At 40.2% G+C, this 19,201-nt stretch overlaps 1 protein-coding gene across 4 annotated transcripts in view; it reads right to left on the bottom strand.

Annotated features, from left to right (window-relative positions):
* Window positions 1-5,509: 5,509 nt before the first annotated feature.
* The window catches only part of XKR6 (XK related 6), a 63,510-nt gene continuing 49,818 nt past the window's right edge, over window positions 5,510-19,201 (bottom strand). Inside the window, exons 2-3 of one of the 4 annotated variants that reach the window (XR_005065904.1) lie at window positions 7,729-7,843; window positions 5,510-5,659 (exon numbers count right to left, since the gene is read on the bottom strand). Coding sequence is in view for 2 of the 4 variants with exons in the window: in XM_037042182.1 (XP_036898077.1) it covers window positions 7,795-7,843 (49 nt within the window). In the remaining 2 variants the exon portion in view is untranslated. Of the gene's footprint in view, window positions 5,660-7,728; window positions 7,844-19,201 lie in introns of those variants that run through there. The other 3 variants (XM_037042182.1, XM_037042183.1, XM_037042184.1) reach the window with 3 other exon arrangements.

Here is a 19,201-nt window from a genome sequence, read left to right as displayed (position 1 = left end):
AGGAGAGAAATATCAATGTATGGTTGCCTCTCATTGGTCCCCTCCTGGGAACTGGCCTGCAACCCAGGCATGTGCCCTGACTGGGAATCGAACCAAGATCCTTTGGTTCACAGGCCCGCACTCAATCCACTGAGCTATACCAGCCAGGAAGCAATGAATTTTTATAAGCAAACCTTAGACAGGCAAAATCTCTAAGCCAAGTTCCATTTTATTTTCCCATGAGAACATGCAGGGAGTGAGATGGAAATGAAAGAATACAGGTGGATTCTTCACAGTAAGGCGACTGGACACCTCCCACCACAGGCAGAAAACAGGACAGTGGGAAGCAGCCGCCTGAACAGCAGTTATAATTCAAGGGATTAAAATCAGGCACCATTTGTAAGAGCTGGAAAAGAAATGCAATAGAATTATGTGGAAGGATAAGCAGGACAGACCTAATGGATTCTGATCAGTCTGGGAAGCCTATTGGTCAATGTCTTCCCCACATTTAAGTTGACAGCACAAAACAGGAGGAGCCAAGAACAAGCACCAGGGCACAGATGCTCAGGCTCCTCTCCCAGGGGATGTGGAACTGTGCAGCACACGCTGCCAAGGCCCCAAACACTATATTTGAAAAGGAAATACAAAAATACCTTCACATCCAGAAGCACAATATTTAACTTTCGGGCAAGTTCAATGGCCCGGGCTCTGCCGCACCAGTGTAAGCAGTCACGAGTGGACTGTACTGACAGAAATGTTTAAAGGCTAGAGTTGTGTTTTTCTTACATTAAAGACACACTTATGAGGTTACTCTATGTCTCTGCAGGACCCGTTCATAAAAGACAGTCAGATTATAAGTCGCACATGAAGCAATGACGTCTAGGATGTTTCCAGTGGGTGTTAACAATCTGATGATGCTCTTCAGTATCTCTAATCAGTTTCCCAAATGAGTTTCTTCAGATTTCTTGATTTTTCAAGGATGACCTTCTCCGTGAAGCTGTATTTTGCAGCAAGCGTCCCAATGAATGACATAATGAGCAGGTGAGATTCCAAACCGGAGGTCAGAGCCATGAATATGAAATTTTGTTGAAACACATTTCTAATAATATAAATCAAATGCATCCATTTTGTGTCCAAATAGGAACTGGAGACAGTTTTCTCTAAACTTATAAATGCACTAATAAAATTAAGAAATAATCATACATTCAGGAAACTTAAAAGGAATAAAGAACAAATTACCCGGGAATCTCAACAATTTTCCTGAAAAATCCTTGACAAATTTCAGTCACAAAATGATAAAATGACAAATTTACAGTTACTGTTTTGATTTGAAGAACTCATTTTACACCATGATTTTAATATCCTAAGACATAAGAAAATGTCACACTGAGATTTTTTAAAAATCTTTATAATAATTAAGCACTTCACAAGAAATTTGCTCATTTTAAAAAACATTAATACTCAGCTTATTCTGAAATAGCTGCCCCCGCCCAGCCGGAGGTAGTTCTTCTCTGGGCCGCCGCCTCCTCCTGCCTTGGGCTCCATTTTCATCACTTGTACTTTGCGGGCAGACCTTTGCAGAGAATTTCTGCTTCATTACACTACAAAGCTTTAAACTTGTGGCTTAAGTACGATGTGTATGGTAGGTAGTGACCTTCAAGACTTGGGACCATTCAAAGGCCATAGGGAAACACCACAGAACAGTGACAATAGTCAGGGCAAGGTCAGAAGTAAAATGCAGGCGATCTTTTAGATCAGGGCTTCCTGACCTGACAACTAAGGGCTGTCTCTTTACCCTCAGAAATTAGTTTCGTTGGGACAAGGACCCACAGCTGTCTTCAGATATTCAAAAGAGGGTCTAAAAATCCAAACTACAAAGAACCATGGCTCTAGGCTCACTTTTTCTGTCTGTCCTTACATACTATTGTACCCAAACTTACAAAGAGCCGTTCACCCTTGGACAAATTGAGTCAGATTTCTGAATTCTCAGTGACGTGCCAGACTAAGGAAATGCAGTGACCTAAGAAGGCACAGATTTTCCCATGAGACACATAAATGTTGTCACAGTACCACTGAGGCAAACAGGCAACCAATTCAAGGTTTTACTTAGAAGCTTCTGGAAAGCAGCCATCAAATACTGATTATATTCATGTCATCAATTCTGTACTACGCTCATCAACCTACATTATTTTCTAAAGTTATGACAGGGATAGAAGACTACTTTTATAATTTTCTCTCATTATCTAAAATATTTATTTCGAATTGTTTCTCTGTGTCACACACCCATTTATAACACAGAAGAAGAGTATCAAACTCACTGAGAGGAAACTTACCAGTATTCCCAAGTTTACCTGCCACTACTCCTAAAGCACGACAGCGCTAATGCCGACGCCCCACATGGAGACCGCAACAGCCCTGTCCCAGGAGACTCCACACCCCACCTCAGAGCGCCGATAAATGATCCCCTGCCTCTGGTTCTCACACATGAATTCACTGCCCCCGCCATCAGTTTTTATTCTTAGGCTCTGAAATTTTCCCTCTCCTGGGTCTATTTCATTTGTACTCAGTGTTCAGAACCTAAAAAGGTCTTTAAAATACTCATGCCAGTAGGGACCGAGTTTTCTTCCTGCCTGTCTTCCTCCTCCTGAGTATAACAGCCAATGCCGAGGCCCGGGCAACACCGTGGCTAGCATAGGCTAAGAGGAAACACCTCTACAGACAAAAGTACCGCAGGAGGCAAGTTTTTTAAAAGCCACTTATAATGGGAAAGCACTAAACAGGCAACGCGCATTCAGATTAGAACTTGATTTTTAAAATCTGTTTTCACTATGCCATCTAGTAAGTATCTATCAGCCAATTCCCTTTCGAAGAAAACAAGGCAAACGGGGTGGGTGGGAGGAGTTGTGGGGCAGCCTACGCGGTGTCTAACAGTCCTCTAATAGAGATGCTATAAAAACGTGTTACACATCCATTCCTGTATAACCGGACAGCCTACCAATAATAAAACTCGCAATGAACAGACACATTAACTTTCTACTGAGCTACCTACCACTCAGGCTCTATAGTTCCTTGAATTTTCCTCATCCTTTCCCTTCAACCCTTTTCCACTTGCTCTGAATTTGGTCTTAAAAATCAGTCTTTCTCCTGGCTGGTGTGGCTTAGCAGATTGAGCACCAGCCAGTGAAGCAAAGGGTCACAGGTTAAATTCCCAATCCGGGCACATGCCTGGGTTGCGGGCCACGTCCCCAGTTGGGGGCACTTGAGAGGCAACCACACATTGATGTGTCTCTCCCTCCCTCCCCCTCTAATAAATAAATAAATAAATAAATAAATAAATAAATAAATAAAATCTTTTTAAAAAATCAATCTTTCTGGTCAAGAGTAGGATGGCAGGTGCCAGGTGGGCACTCCAGTTACTGGAGGGAAACACTTTGTAACCTGTATGAATGTCCATCAGCTGTGCTGTCATACCTGAAATAATACTAAAAATGGGTTGAATATAAACTATAGTTGAAAAATAAAAAAGAGTAGGGAGGCAGTATAGTCACATTTGACCATCAATATTAACTACCTGGCCCAGAGCGTTCCTCAGATGTCATTCCAGCTGGGCCAGGCCACAGAAAAAGACAACCAGACACGGGCACAGTCACCAAGGACTGCCTGGCTCCGTGACCGGGCGCAGGTCCTGTCCACTGCAATGGTAAAGGATGGCTGGGTCTTCCCACCCGGTTCTACCCGATAGGGCCTACAGTTTTAAAATAGTGTGCTGAGGTATATGAGATACAGCCAAGTTTCTTTTTTAGTTATTCTACTGTTTTTCTGTTATTACTGTTTATGAACAAACATTTCTTCCTCATAATTCTCAAGGCTAGGATGTCCAAGATCAAGGCACCAGCAGATGTGGTTTCCAGTGAGAGCCCACTTCACCACAGACAGCTGTCTTCTCCCTGAACCCCACACGGCAGGAGGCGGCAAGGGAGCGCTCTGGGATCCAGGGCTGCACTCGCTAGACTTAATCAACTGCTGAGGGCCCCACCTGCAAATACGGTCACGTTTTGGATTAGGTTTTAACTTACAAATTTGGGGGGTATGGGGATACAAATAGTGAGTCTATAGCAATGTGTGTGTGTGAGTGTGTGTGTATGTATGTATGTATAGAAGGATAAATAAGAGATTGATTTTAAGGAACTGGCATATGCCCCAAAATTGTGGGGGCTGAAAAGTCCAAAACATGTAGCGTAGGTGAGCAGGATGAAAATTTAGGAAAGAGCTGATACTGTAGTCTTGAGTCTGAAATTTGTAGGCTGAAAACTCAGGCAGGGTTTCTATGTTGCAGTCATTTTAAAATTTTTACTGAATTTATTGGGATGACATTAGTTAATAAAATTATATAATTTTCAGGTATGCAGTTTCCTAATAGTGCATCTGTATTATAATACTGCATATTGTATGTTCATCACCTGAAGCCAAGTCTCCGTCCATCACCATCTATCGCCCCTTTACCCTCTTCTGCCTCCCCCATCTCCCTTTTCCCTCTGGTGATCACCACACTACTGTCTGTGTCTGTGTTCTTGCTTACTGCTTAACCCTTCGCCTTTTTCACCCAGCCCCTCAACACCCTCCCCTCTGACAGCTGTTCAGTCTCAGTATTTATGAGTCCTTTTCTCTTTTGTTAGCTTGTTTTGTCACATATAAGTGAAATCACATGGCATTTGTCTTTCTCTGACTGGCTTATTTCACTCAGCACCATACTCTAGCGGTCCAGCCACGCTGTCACAGAGGGGAAGATTCTCTTTCACTGTTGCGCAGCATTCCACCGTGTGAACGCGCCACAGCTCTTCATCCACTCGTCTACAGATGGGCACTCGGGCTGCTTCCCGGTCTCGGCAACTGTAAATGACACTGCACGAACACAGACGTGCATGTATTCTTTTGAATTAGTGTTTTGATTTTGAAATGTAGCCAACTTTTAATTTTTAGGAGAACTGATCCTCAGCGATTAAAATTTTGTTCCTTTTCCTTCTCATTCACACTACTCATGGCCACTTTACTTTCCACCAATTCATTCACCCAATTCACAAGCCAAAAAAAGAACAAAAATACAACTAAAAAGGAAAGTTGGCTGTATTTCATTAGCACCTCTGTCCTACATATTAATATCTAATTCAAAAATTGGCAGCATTTTGCCACAAGTATATAATTTGGGTATAAATCGCATATTCTAACATAGGTCATTCTGAAACCATTTCCAAGTTGAAATTTTATAATTTACCCTTTTTTAGATTTCCATTTGATGGTTTTTTTCTCTTCTTGATCAATAGTCACCTCTGATCTAAGTAAGCTAAACTGAAAGACAGACAGAAAAAGAAACTGACCAAGTCATCACGGAAGGATTATATTGACTGCCTCAGAAAATAACACATCCCAAATCTTCAAACAGTAACTGTCTCTGGAATATGACCTAATACTGATAGCAGAGAATTTGAGACATGCATGCCAATTTAGAAACACAAAATTATAATCCTATTCTTTAAATACTTTTTATTAAATCTACTGATCCACCTATTAAGTCATTATAGATACAAAAACAACAATATCCAGGGTTCCTAAAGCATTTCCAACATATTCAACTTAGGGATCCAAGATTCTGAACATGCCATCACCAAAAAAAATTGCAAACCTAAAAAACAAAAAGAAAAAAAATTAAACAACGTCAAAAGGAAAAGACTTTTTTAGAAAAGGTCAGTATTTATTACTTTATAATTTTCAAAATGACATTTTAAAGCTTATGTTTTTTTCTCATTTTACAATTATAAGCTCTTAAGGCTAATATTAAAGTTTTGCTTAAAAACCAAGGCAGTTATAGGAAAATAAATATTAAACTATAATATACTCATATATGTCACATATTTAACATTTACTGGGTCAAAATATCTTTGCACTCACAATTTCAGGCTATAAATTCAAGTGGCATTAGTTCTGCCTTTATCTTCTGTTAAAAGCTACCATTATGGAAACAGATATTTGGGCACAGAAATAAAGTGACTGATTTCATTCTCGTGTAACTCACACACCCCAAACTACATTTTTAGCCACTTAGTAGTGCTTAAAGACTCTGTTAACTTTTAGCATGTGAAATGAGAAAAAGGATCTTCAAAGTTCTCCTAGCCTCAGAAAGGGCCAATCTATTATTTGAAAAAAATAATAATAATTTTGGGGGGTAATGAGAATTTTTTAAAAACAAAAAAATTAGTAATCACTTCTCATCAAAATATTAATATACAATACACAAAAGTGTACTATACAAAGAATTCTTCTACTACATTTTTAAAAAACATGCTATTTAGTCCAACCTGTTTAATTTTTCCACAGAAAATCAGGAGTTCAGAGCTCACATTTCCAGAAGAAGAATAAAATGCGTAAGAAGGTAAGGTAAAACAAAGAAACATCCTACTGCACATCGTTTTTCTCTGCAACAGGCTGGGCTGGCTTATGTACGTATAAATTGAAATCGCAGATGTAAAATCATGCCACTCTTAGTCAAGCTAAACAGAGCCTGGATTTACATGGCATGTGAATACTCTATCATCACGGGAAGTCACATTCACAAATAAAACATTTACACTTAAATTTTAAGTCACTCAACATCTGAGAAAATACCATTTGTAAAATGCTATTTGTGATACTGTTCATGAGAAAATACTGTTTGTAGAGAAATGGGGTCATGTTCAGAACTACAGAGAAAACAAGCATGACTTAAAAATGCACCGAAATGTTGTCTGTTCCTTTAATCTGCTCTCTGTATCACCCTCTAGAATGGGATGGCAATTTCATTTTCTCAGTATCTCATCAATTAAACAAACCTGTAATGTAGGCTAAATATAAGTAAATTTGTGATACTATTAACATGGTACATGTAGAAAAGAAAATGAAGTGACATAAAGAACCATTTATCCTGAAAGAATGGGTTAGTATAAAATCTGAACTTGAGCAAAGAACCTACGAGAATTCTATTCCCAGAAGATTGAGCCTAGTAACTGCCTTAGAAGCCCAGCTATATTAACATATTTATCCGGACATGGTCCACCAGAATAAACTTAAAAAAGGGAAGTCCTCCCCATAAAAAAGTTTCACTGTAATGAAAAAAATATCTTCAACTATAAAAAATATTTTGAAGCAATATTACCTTCAACATTAATATATTTTGAACTAATATACATGTGATAATTAAAACATACATAGTTAACTGTACAACTAACATTCTTAATAATAAGCACTTTACATTTAATAAAACACATAGTTAAAACATCAATATTCTTTATGACAGGCAGAGAAAGTTGTGGCAAGAATCCTCACTTGCTAGTCTGAAGAATTTATGAGATCTAGAGTAGAGGCCCTTTTAACAGCAAACCCTCCTGGTTGCCAAAGGAGGGAAATGATTTCAATCGGCCAGGTCATAATGGCTCGGGGTTTTCAATGTAGTAAGTTGCTAGTGAAGTAGCTCAGGAGAGCTTACTTTCCAAAAAGCATGTTTTAACCACTGTAAAGGGCCTCATTAATACGTAGATGTACACAAGTAATCCTTTTGCTAAACACCTGAACCAGTTTAGTTAGGACATGTCAACATGTTATTAATACCTTTTGTTCACAAAATTTAGAAAAAAATTTCATTTTAACAAGGAAAGAGTTGGGTAGGAGGACAGGCATGGAAGCACATGAAGGCCTCTCTCTCTTCGGCTTTGCCATTACCATTCTGTCTGCAGTGGTTCAGGACGAAGCGATCGCACACACCTTCTAGTCAGAAATCAGGTGGCCTCAAAACCACCTCACTGCCAGCCTTAGGCCTCCTGTCTTTCGCTTAGAGCTAAAAATAAAAATACATGTGAGTGAACGAATGATCATGGAATGAAATCTCAAACATGAAACTACAATATAAAATACTAGAAGCCAATTTTTATCACAGACAGATGAAAATGTACACATTTCTATCCACAACATCACAACCCTAATTAGAATAGAAGATGCTCTTCTCATCCCCTCAGCTGCTGGGAATAGTAACAATGTAATTCCAAGGGAGTACGCATCCCCCGAGATTATAAAATGTTTGTGTTTTTTTTTTGATTAAAAAAACCTTAGAGTTAAGTGTAACAACACCATTAATAACGCTAATCACACTGGCACCTTAGCTCTTCTGTATGCACATAAAACAAGGCAAGAAAGAAAACGCGGCAGGCAGTTAGACAGGAGCAGGGCAAGGACAATGGGCCAGGTACATACAGGTCACCAGGGTTGGAAGTCCCTGGGTGCCCAGCAACTGGCAAAACTGGGAAAACAAAGACCTACCCCAGGCTAACCCTTCCTCCCCTAGCATATCACTGGACCCCCAGACCTTTCATATCACTGGTCCTGTGGCTCAGACCTTCCCCTGACCTTTCCTTCCCTGGCATGTTGCTAGTCACGCAGTAGTCCCCCCTGGAGGAGGAACAAGGAGCTGAAGAGTGGCCTCGTGGACTCCCATGTGGGCCCTCCCACAGCCACCCCCTTAAGCATTTACCCCTAGATATAACAGCTGGGCCTCAGTTGTGTTTTCAGCTCCAGGCGGGGAAAAGCAGTGAAACCAGACAAGTGATGCCATGGCCAACCTCAGGACCAGCAGCAGTGACGACGAGCCCTGGTGCTGACTGGCGAGCCGTGGTCCCCAATCAGTGGGGACCATGATCCTTAAAGGACACACCTGGAAAGCTGATGAATGTTCTCCCCCGAGATCTCTCCTAAAATCCCAGGCCTTAGAAGCCCATCCTCAGGACAGAGGACCCAGAGAGGCTCTTTTTTGAGAAAGAGCACACCCACGCCTTTCCCCATCTCCTTCCCACAGGTGCAAGTTTTCCGTTTCTTCCGCCTAAGTTCCAAGGGCCCTTTTGCCTCTGTAATGTTTCCTAAGCCTATTTCTTCTACAGATCACTACTTCTACCTCTGTGACTTTTTAAACAAACCTTCTCTCACAATTTTAGTCTTAGCTTTGGATTCTTAGACAAAATTCGAGTACTGAGGTTGCTGAACCAAGGTCCAGTTGGACTCCATCGGTCTAACACCTGGCACCAACAGAACATGTAATGCTGAACCTGAACAATGGTTGGGCCCTACAAAATATATTTTTGACTGTTTGGGACTTCTAGTACCAAGAGCAATGCTAGTAGAAAGTGACAAACTAACCTGTTCTACAATCAAAGTAAGGCATTCATTCACGCCACAAATATTGAACGTTTCTAAGCACTGGAAGTCAAATGCAAAGTATGAAAGGCGGGTTCTGAACCTCACAAGTGGAGTCCTAGCCTACTATTTCCATCTTGCAGTTTCAGGTCTGGGCTATGACGCTAACGAAAGAGAAAACGAGTTTTGTTTCCATGTTCCCATGACAGGAAGGAGAGCAGTCTATGTAACAGAATGATATGACAGGGTTTAAGACAAAACCCACTGAGATGCCCAAATCTTACACTGCATATGTGACCTCCAGTCAACATTTGGTCTCTTTAGGGAAGCTTATGTTTTCAAAATCCTGTATTAATCCTGAAATTTAATTCTCCTTCATTTAGAGAGTACTGGCAGTTTCAATCCCACATATAAATCTCAGACTACTTTGTAAGGGTAAATCAACCAAACACCTTCAAAAAGTCAGTTGATGTAAGAGTACTTAATTGAACTGAACCATATTTCAAAATTCAGAAACTTTGTTGCAAGTTATACTTAAAGAATTGGCACCTAACTATAATGCAATGGAGACAAATATTTATATTTTTTATACCACTCATTCAACTTTTTGACATCCATTAAATTAAGCAGAATTAATAAATTGTCTCTACAGTCTATACTAACTGATTACTGATTGATGTTTTGCATTTCTCCCAGGTTCTATGTATACCAATTAAATACTTCAATCCTGTGGGAATATGGTATATTACCAAAATACATCAACCCACAGACACCTGATTCGACCTAGGCTCTAGGCTCACCTAAAATCAAAAGTAATAAACACATTCCTAAGTTGGCTTATCTTCCAAAACTTTTCATGTTAAACCAAACTAAATTTAATCTAGACAAATGTTAGAGTTAAGTGGTTCAATTCTGAAGTTTATAGGTCTCAAAACCATGCTTTAAAGTAATAAAATACAACTTAAACTTAAATATTTTGAATAACAAAGAACTGTTTCAAGTCTTATTTAGGTTTTAGGTGATGGTTTGCCTCAAGTGAAAATGGTAGAAGAATAAAAATCAGTAAGATTGGAGAAATCATTTCCCACTGATGTCTGTAAGATGATTCTGTAAGTTTTATACTTTGACACAAATTTTAACCAAGGTAAACCGTGAGGGCTCTATTTGCAACCAGTCGATCCTTCCTCCTTTTACCAAACATGTGGTAGACTCCTGCTCTTTCCGGTTGGAACAAATTTCGGAGAGTAACACTCAGAAGACATGCTTTGGGCTTATTATGGCAAGTAACTTTATACTCAATTTTAACTCACACTAATCATGAAACTCCATCTGTCACCTCGAGAATATTCCATTAAGGTCTCCCATTTAATAAGATCAGTGGATTCCAGTAAGTCAGTTATAAATTACAACAAATTATAAACTTAAGTTTCCATAAAAAAATACCTATTTATTTAAGAAAGTTCAATGTAAAATACATTCTTAGGAAAATCATTTTCTTAGTTCAGACTAATTTTTTTTAAAACAGAAAGAATTAGTTTCACAATATATTAACCCAGCAATTTTCACTGGTGTGCTAGAGGAATTTTTTTAAAACATCCAATACCCAAATATTCATTTAGTCAGGGGCACTGAGTGGCCTCTTTTCCCTTAGATAGTCAAATTAAAAAATGACAAGGACCACCAACACAAGAAAAGCTGTGTGGTGTGAATGAATAAAAATTATACCTATGTTTCTGCCAGATGGGCAAAAAATATATTTTTTGGTGTGTCGCAGAATTTTCCTGATTGGTTTACGTGTGCCATGTGATGAAAAAGTTGAAAATCACTGCACTGACCCCGTTAATGAACACTGTGGTCCCATCTCAGTTTACTTTTTGCTCCCAGAACTTAATGGACTGGATTCTAAGGTCTCCCTTCTGACACACAGACCGCTCATCTCCTAACCTAAGCAAAAACCATAAGCACCCTATTTTTAAAACCACAACCAGAAGCTGCCTTTCTGGCACCACTGTGTTGCAGCAGCACTCCCAACTTTCACGGGACGTCACACGTGCCACTTTCCCAACCCAACTCCATCTTGTTTTTACAGCACGGCACATGTATCTGTCAGAGCATCTCAAATCAAGGACTCTGCAAAAGAAGAGACAGTGCTCAAAAAATGAAGTGAAGACAAAAGCTGGCAGACTTAAAGCTGGATCTCTACTTTGATTCCTTAAGCCAAAATAACTTCCAAATACACCACATTTGAAGTTAAATCTTGAAACTAAAAATATTCAAAGCATGGGTGATACTTTTTAAAATAGTTTTTTTTAGAGAGAGGGGAGGGGAGAGAGAAAGAGAGGGAGAGAAACATCAATGTGTGGTTGCCTCTCATGTGCCCCTCACTGGGGACCTGGCCTGCAACCCAGGCATGTGCCCTGACCAGGAATTGAACCAACGACACTTTGGTTCACAGGCTGGCGCTCGATCCACTGAGCCACACCAGCCAGGGCTTTAATAAAATAAATTTTAAAGCACAAGAATTTTAATCATAATATATAACCTAACTCTCCCCACCAAAATTAATTTTTGAAAAGGCAAAAGCCAAATCAAATAAAAAAATCAATTATAAACAAAAAATAAACAACAAACCAAAGAAAATATTTACAGCAAATGTCAATACGCACAGTTTTTACAAAGAGCTAAGAAGCAGACAACCCACTGAAAACTGGGCAGTGCCCACAGACAGACATGGGAAAATAAAAATGACCTATCAACATAGGAAAATACCTTCAGACTTTCTCAAAAGTATAAATCAAAATGAGATGCTGATTGGTGGACAAGAAACGGGCCAATATTCCACTGGGAGAGGCGTAAACTGGCACCACATTTAAGAACAATGGCAACAGCTACAAAAATTTTAAAACCCACTTACTTTTGACACAAAAATTTGATGTCTAGGACTAGATCCTTTGAATTTTCTCTCAAGTGTAAACAAAACTATTTGTATAGGGAGACTATAATGGCAATACTAAGCAACACTAATACAAAAAATAAAGAAAAAATTCTGGAAAACAATCCTAATGTCTGTCAAAGGAGGCTGTTTTAAACAAAATGTTGCATCTCATATAATGAAAAAGAAGCTGGTTTTAAAAAATCAGTTACGTCTCATACAACTGGAAAGCTGTCCTAGATACTGCACTGTGCGTAAGTGACACTGAACAGATACGTACTGTCACTCATGTCAAAAAAATTCCTTAAAGGAGTGCAATACTCCTTTAAGAGTAGGAAATTAGTAAGAAAGGAAGGAAACAAAAATTATGTAAGACTGGAAACTAAAAACTTACGAGGTTGGGGATACTTTTTACTGTAATTTTTGTAACATGTAATAATTATTCTATAATTTCAGTGTTTTTCAAGGATGCTTTGCTATTTCAGCAATTCAAAACTCTATGGATTGACTTCTCAAAATGCGAAGGAGTTTTTATAGACTTGAGTCAGGTTTCACAAGCCACCCTGTAAATGGGAAACTTTACTGGGGGACAGAACCACAGAGGTGCTTGGCTGCCGCCCTTGATCAAGTTCATTGGCACTGGGCTTTTCAAACTTGGCAACTACCTGCTTCTTCTAATGTTCTTGTATCTGCACACCACATTGCAGTATGCAAAGTACACTTTCATTGCTTACACCATAAATTAGGAACACATTACAAGGTTTCCGGTGTACTTTTAAGGACTCACTGGACTGCCTGTTAACGCAGCAGGTACCACAAAGTTAGTCATCTACTCTTCAGCAAATCCTCCAACCCTAAGGAAACAGTGCTGATCCAGTAGAACTGTTACTATAAATTTCTTCAGTGATCTTGGACTCCAGGTCCAAACCCTTTAAAAATACGCCCTTGCCATTTAATGACACCCACTGTTACAGACAGTACGCAAGAAACCGGTCAGGCTTCTCAACAAACATCACTGAAAAAAATCAGTCTCCAGGGTAGGAAATAAAAGTAAAATGCAGTAAATAATAATAATATTTGTCCATTTAAAAATGATCTTTACTCTCGAGTTCTCCTCTCGTTTGTCTCAAATCAGCACTCACCCGAGACCAAATTTCTCAATTATTCAGCAGGACAAGAGGGGCATAATGACGATAGTGTGACTAGATTCTGACAGTTACAAGAGCCCTCTATCCCCCAAAGTGACGAATGGGTCTGACAATTACAATGCATGGTTTCTGACTGTGAGCCACGGTACATTACCACGTGATTTCTCTGAACACTTCACAACAGCATTTTTGTTTAGATATTAAGCCCCTGTAATTGACAGTGTTGTATTGTAGCACTTATCTGCAGATCAATTCATATTACCTAATTTTACCTGAGCCCTAACTAATGGATTATTTCCAAACCCTCTCTCGCTCCTATTCCAGGGTAAACAGGAATCCTCTAAGGCTCTTTCTCTATCACATAACTCCTGTGGAACCTTAATCCATTAACTACTACCTCATTCATTTACATCTTCAGTTCCTGCTCGAATGTTCTTTTCCTTCTGCGACAGACACATTCAAGTTTCCTGATCCCAAGACCAATCCATGACCCATTTCCTGGAATACAGCAATGCTCTCAGCTAATGTCCTCCCTCTCTTTACCTCCAAACTCACAAATTAGGAGAGTGATCTACATTTGTTCGTTTGTTCAAGAATCCTTCCTGAAAACTGACTACAGGCCAGGGCCTGGGGACACAAAGTGACATGGTCACTGCCTCAGGGAGCTTGTGGTTCTATTACACAGAAATTCAGGTGCATGTATTGGTTTAGAGTGTTAACTCTCACGAAGTAAAAACACCTGAGGCCACCATCCAAGGGACCTGAGATCAGGCTGCCACTCTGCGCAACGTCAGTGGATGTTCTCCTCGAAGGCGAGGTGTGCCGAGGTGCACAGCCCCTGTGGTCTCACACAGCAGCCCTGGTGGGGTCTCTTGGGAGCAGTGACACGTAAGCTGAGCTCTAGAGGCTGAACAGGAACTGGGTGGGCACAACGTAAGAGAAGTGGCATTCTAGGTACGGGCAGCAGATTGGCAAAAGTCCTCAGCCGGGAGAGAACATGGTCCCCGGGGCACCAGAAAAAGGAAATGTGACGAGAACACACTGAAGAGGAGCAAATGCTGGCGCCACATCCCCCAGTCCTGCGTGGCACACTGAGGACTTCGGGCTTTATCCTAAGTGCAAGGCGACTGTGTTCATTTACACCCTTGTCTACTTAGCTCCTCCCAGTGTGACTTCTACTCCTACCATTCCCTTAAAGCTGCTGCGTACTCCCAGCACCCTGAGTTTTCTCAATTCACATGAGCTGACCACTCACTTAGTTTATGAAATGACTTCTATCCTGCCCTTCAAGGCATGAGCTGTCGTTGCTTATTATTTGTCTTCTACTTTTCCCAGTATGTAGCTTAATGTTTTGTACACAGTAAGTGTTCAATTTTTACACATTGGACAAACCAGTCTTAGAAGAAAACAGGTTGATGAAAAGTTAACTACAACAGAACAAGAATTCAACCATATTTAATAAAATTCTCTAGCAGAAACACATTTGAAATTGCCTAAGCTTATGGATTTGCTTACTTTCTCTCCTAGTGATAAAATGTTTATAGTCAACAAGAACTTTGTTAAAATAAATGCTCTAGGACAATCTGGGTGGTCTAGGAACACAACACTCAGACCACAGGCCATGCCCTATGCTCAGCACAGGACTCGGGGGTGGGGGGTGGGGGGAGGGGGGTGGGCACATGCACAGTGCCAAGGATTTCCTCGCCTGGTTCTGGTAAGCAGAACAAGATGTCCTGATTCTGAGTTCAACATTTCAGGGCTCGGCCCACATTCCATTAAAATTACTGATACAGATTCAGAAAGGAATGTAATAAAAAACTCCGAAACAATAAAATATAAAGTAATATACTTCCTCTAACATGTGCTGTAAACATTTCAGCTCTTCGCAGATATTTTTTATGTCTACAGCATGATCCGAGTTGTGCCCAGAACCAGCCCACCATATAATTAAACTTAACTAGATGTTTTCTATACAAATAGAAGTGTGCTTCCACTATTTTATACTAAATCCCCTATATTAAATTTATTTTACAACTGAGAGAAAGAACTCTATAAAATCTGAACATATTGATAAAAAATTCTCATCTGCTTCATCCTTTGTTTTGAAATGGCTCGAAGACCAAATTCCGTACACTCTGAAGTTTAACGTATGTGCCCCTCAGAACATTTCTGCTTCCCAGGGTCCACCTCTCTCAGCAGGTCAGGGTGCTCACAGCCCTTGGACGCACTGGTCCTAAGAGTGGAAAGAGGCTGAGGAGGCCATGCTGTCTGAAAGATGATCAGACTAGTCACCAAATCATGTCCTGACTGGGCGTACACTCTGCTCATGAGGAGGAAGAAAGTACTTGGAACTGAAAAAGAAATAGAATAAAGTCTGTGTTGGAAAAGAGAATCACACTGACTTCATGTAAAGATGTCTATGATAAATGTATGCTTCATGAAGTGCAGGCCATGGTGTTTTTAATATTAACTTCAGTGTGGGATAAATGTGTCATTAGTTTGTAGTTTCCAATGGCAAGTGTGCAACCTATTTCGCTCATCAGAAAAAAAGTATATAGTAATCAAGAACACCGATCCACAGCATAAGCCGTTCAGTATTTTCCTGGTCTCAGTCAGTAACTGATCGACTAGGAGGACAGCGACTGAGGGGGCTCATGCACGCTGACTCCCTACAAGATGCTCCTGGCCTCTGGGGTGACAGCCCTGCCAGTGCCCATCTCTGTGAAAAGTGACATCATTCTGGCAGCCGGACAGCTTCCATTCGGTCCCTTCCTTACCAGCCACATTCCTCTCTTCCTGGGAAATGCCCATCAGTAATGGAGGGTGCTACAGCAGCCACTATAAACCCCGCGGTGAATAAATTTACCCTTCTAAACTGAAAGTCCTTTTGACAAACTTTTCACCATGGCGAATTTCAAATGCACACAAACAGACCAGTGCAGTGAACCTCATGAGCCCTCACTCTGTGTGAGCAACTACCAATGTTCTGCCATTTTTGAGTCTCCTGTATTTTTCTTTACCCACTTCCTCGCCCCACAACTTTTTGAGGATTATTATTTTCCTTATTTTTCCCTGAGGTAAAATATACAACTAAGTACTTTTTTTTAACATTTACCATTTGAAGTTAACAGTTCAGGAGTATTAAGTATATTCACGTTGTTGTACTACCACCACCAACCATCTCTAGAGCTCCTCCCATCTTGCGAAGTGAAACTGTTACCATTAAACAATAATTGCCCATTCCCCCTCCCCTGCCTCCACTTTCCCCCTAAACACCATTCTACTCCTTTCTGTCCCTACAAATGTGACTCCTCCAGGTCCCTCATGTAAGTGGAATCATGCAGCATCTGCCCTTTTGCATCTGGTTTCTTTCATTTAGCATTTGCCCTCCAGATTCATGTTTTGTTTTTCAACATGCCTGTCCTTTTCAAGGCTGAACAGTACTCATCTGTACACATAGACCACATTTTGTTTACCCATTCATCCATCAATGGACACTTAGGTTGCTCCCACCTTTTGGCTATTGTGAATAACAATGCTAGTAACATGGGTATACAAGTATTTCTTCAAGACCCCACTTTTAATTCTTCTTCAACTGCTTGATCATCTAGTAACTTGATCATCTAGTAACATCTATTTTTCATTTTCTGATGGACCACCACACTGTTTTTCATAGTGGCTATACTAGTTTACATTCTTCCCAACAGTATCGGAAGATGATACACAATTATTTTTAAGACAAATGTCACTTGACAAAAATCTGGAGTTTACAAAGTAACTTCACAAATATTATAAAATGCTTCTAACAGAGCTGACTCACTGGGGGTCCTGATCTGTAGGCAAGTATTCAAGGTCCTTAACAATCTATCACCAGTCTTTCTGCAGTTTCAAATAAATATTTCTTTCCCATCAGACTGGTTTAAGCAGACTAAATCACACAACATTATAGACATGTAGCTAGCTAAATGCTAAAAATATTAATAGTTCAGGACTTAAAGGACCCAAATGAAAATGCAAACATAATGAAATGATATGGCTTTGGAGGGAAGGCGAACCTTAAAACAACTGTATCTTAAGGAGCCTTAACAGATACCAGCTAGACAGTTAAGTAACTCAGATTTGTGGTTTTCTGCAGATTCCACTGGCATGAGGCAGTCATCTATGAGGGGTTGGTGTGGTGGGTAAAGTAAGAAGGGTTAGCAGAAGATAGCAAGCTGGGAGGCAGCACAGCAAGCTAGGGAAAGCTAGAAGCAAATGGAGGGAAAGCGGGCAATGAATAAACGCATATCAATTGGATGGCTGCCTAACTTCCAGGGCCTCGTGAGTAATGCAAATGCAGGGTCCTTGTAAAAATTAAGAGTATCAAGACAGCAACTGGAAAACATCAAACCAGGTGTGGAGCCCTGTGAAGTACACAGGCTGCCTGCCCACAAAACCGGCCCTGCATCCCGAGTGAAGACCAGAAGCATGACAGGTACGACTACTCCAAGTGGCGAAAGCAGGGGAAAAGCACAAGTGAGCCCCTCACCTCTCAGTACAGCAGGCACTAGTCCCAGAGGCCACTGCACCCATGGCCCCACTGATGGCGAGGCCAAAACCTGTCTGTGGGCACTCCCAAGCTCATCTGCTATAAATCAAGGTTGGCGGGGCGAGGCGCACAAACATCTATGAACACAATTCCAGGGCTGAAGAGGAGACTAATCACTGCGAACAGACAGGAGCCTACTAGGCAGGAAACATGGAGAACTGATACTTTTTGGTGAAGGACTATGGTGAAAAAGGTGTGGAGTCTATCGCTGTCCAAGAAATACAGCTGCCTGAGAGAAAGACAAGAACCCTACACGTTGTATCTGAAATACGTAACATAAAGAGGAACAGAAAAAGCCAAAGACAAATTTTCACCTATGGGCTAATTGCTCAGGGTTAGCTATCGTTTAAAAAACAAAAAGTCCTGTTAGGCAAAGAAATGAAGGAATCTGGGGTCAGACAGGAAAAAGTTTTAATACCGGAACGGGTCTTGGGAGAGTTGAAGCAACAGAAGCCTAACATAGGGAGGAAAAGAACCTCACCAAACTACCGCTATCAGTTGCGTCCCCACTCCAGAAGGCAGACTTGTCTGCTCCTGAGCTCATCTTACAACTTCTGGGATGTCGCAGTAACATGGAGTGGAGGACTCACTATGTTTAACTTGATTATAACTGTGCACATTAATTTATGTTACTGACAGCTTAAGCCAAACCCACTTCATGAGAAAAGAAAAACTAAGTTCAACAAGAAGCTCCACAGTACGATGTGGACAGTCCTGCATCTCCGCACCGCCTTCCGTATTAATTAATCAGGAATTGAAACCTGCATTCAAACCTTTTTTCTGTTTTTATTTCCAATATAAGATAAATTAAATAGTGAGAATGATTTAAATCTGATGCTTCTGATACTGTCCACAATAAAAAAAAGATTCATCTGTATCTCATTTTGGTTTTTTAATTATTTAGCTTCTCACTCTCATCTTGAAATTCAAAGAGTAAGAGACAGTGATTTAATAATGAACTACTTACTTTAATCTCAATATAATAAAGAATGTACTCATAACTTAGGAACTTAAAGTAGCATAAAATACTTTTAATAAATGACCATGACTGCAATTATTTTCCAAAGTATTATCATTTCACTATGTCCCTACAACATCCTTTATGTGTAGATTGAAAATAATTGGTCCATTTTTTAAAAGAAAAAGAAAACATCTGAAAAGATTAAGAGTATTTAAAGGACTACAGTAAAATAAACTTCTGACATCTAAGACACTTTCCTCTCTTCCTATGTCAGTGCACATAAACAGTGAAAAACCTCTTTTAAACCAAGATACAACCATGTCCTATCTCCTTCCCTCTGGAAACTATAAAGCAGCAGACCACATATTCGGAGAAAGAACAAG

The sequence above is a fragment of the Sturnira hondurensis genome, unplaced genomic scaffold, assembly GCF_014824575.4.
Source record: "Sturnira hondurensis isolate 20B ecotype Veracruz unplaced genomic scaffold, ASM1482457v3 Scaffold0003693, whole genome shotgun sequence".
NCBI lineage: Eukaryota > Metazoa > Chordata > Mammalia > Chiroptera > Phyllostomidae > Sturnira > Sturnira hondurensis.
Note: the sequence above shows the minus strand (reverse complement) of the source record. Positions and strands in the feature narration are given on the sequence as shown.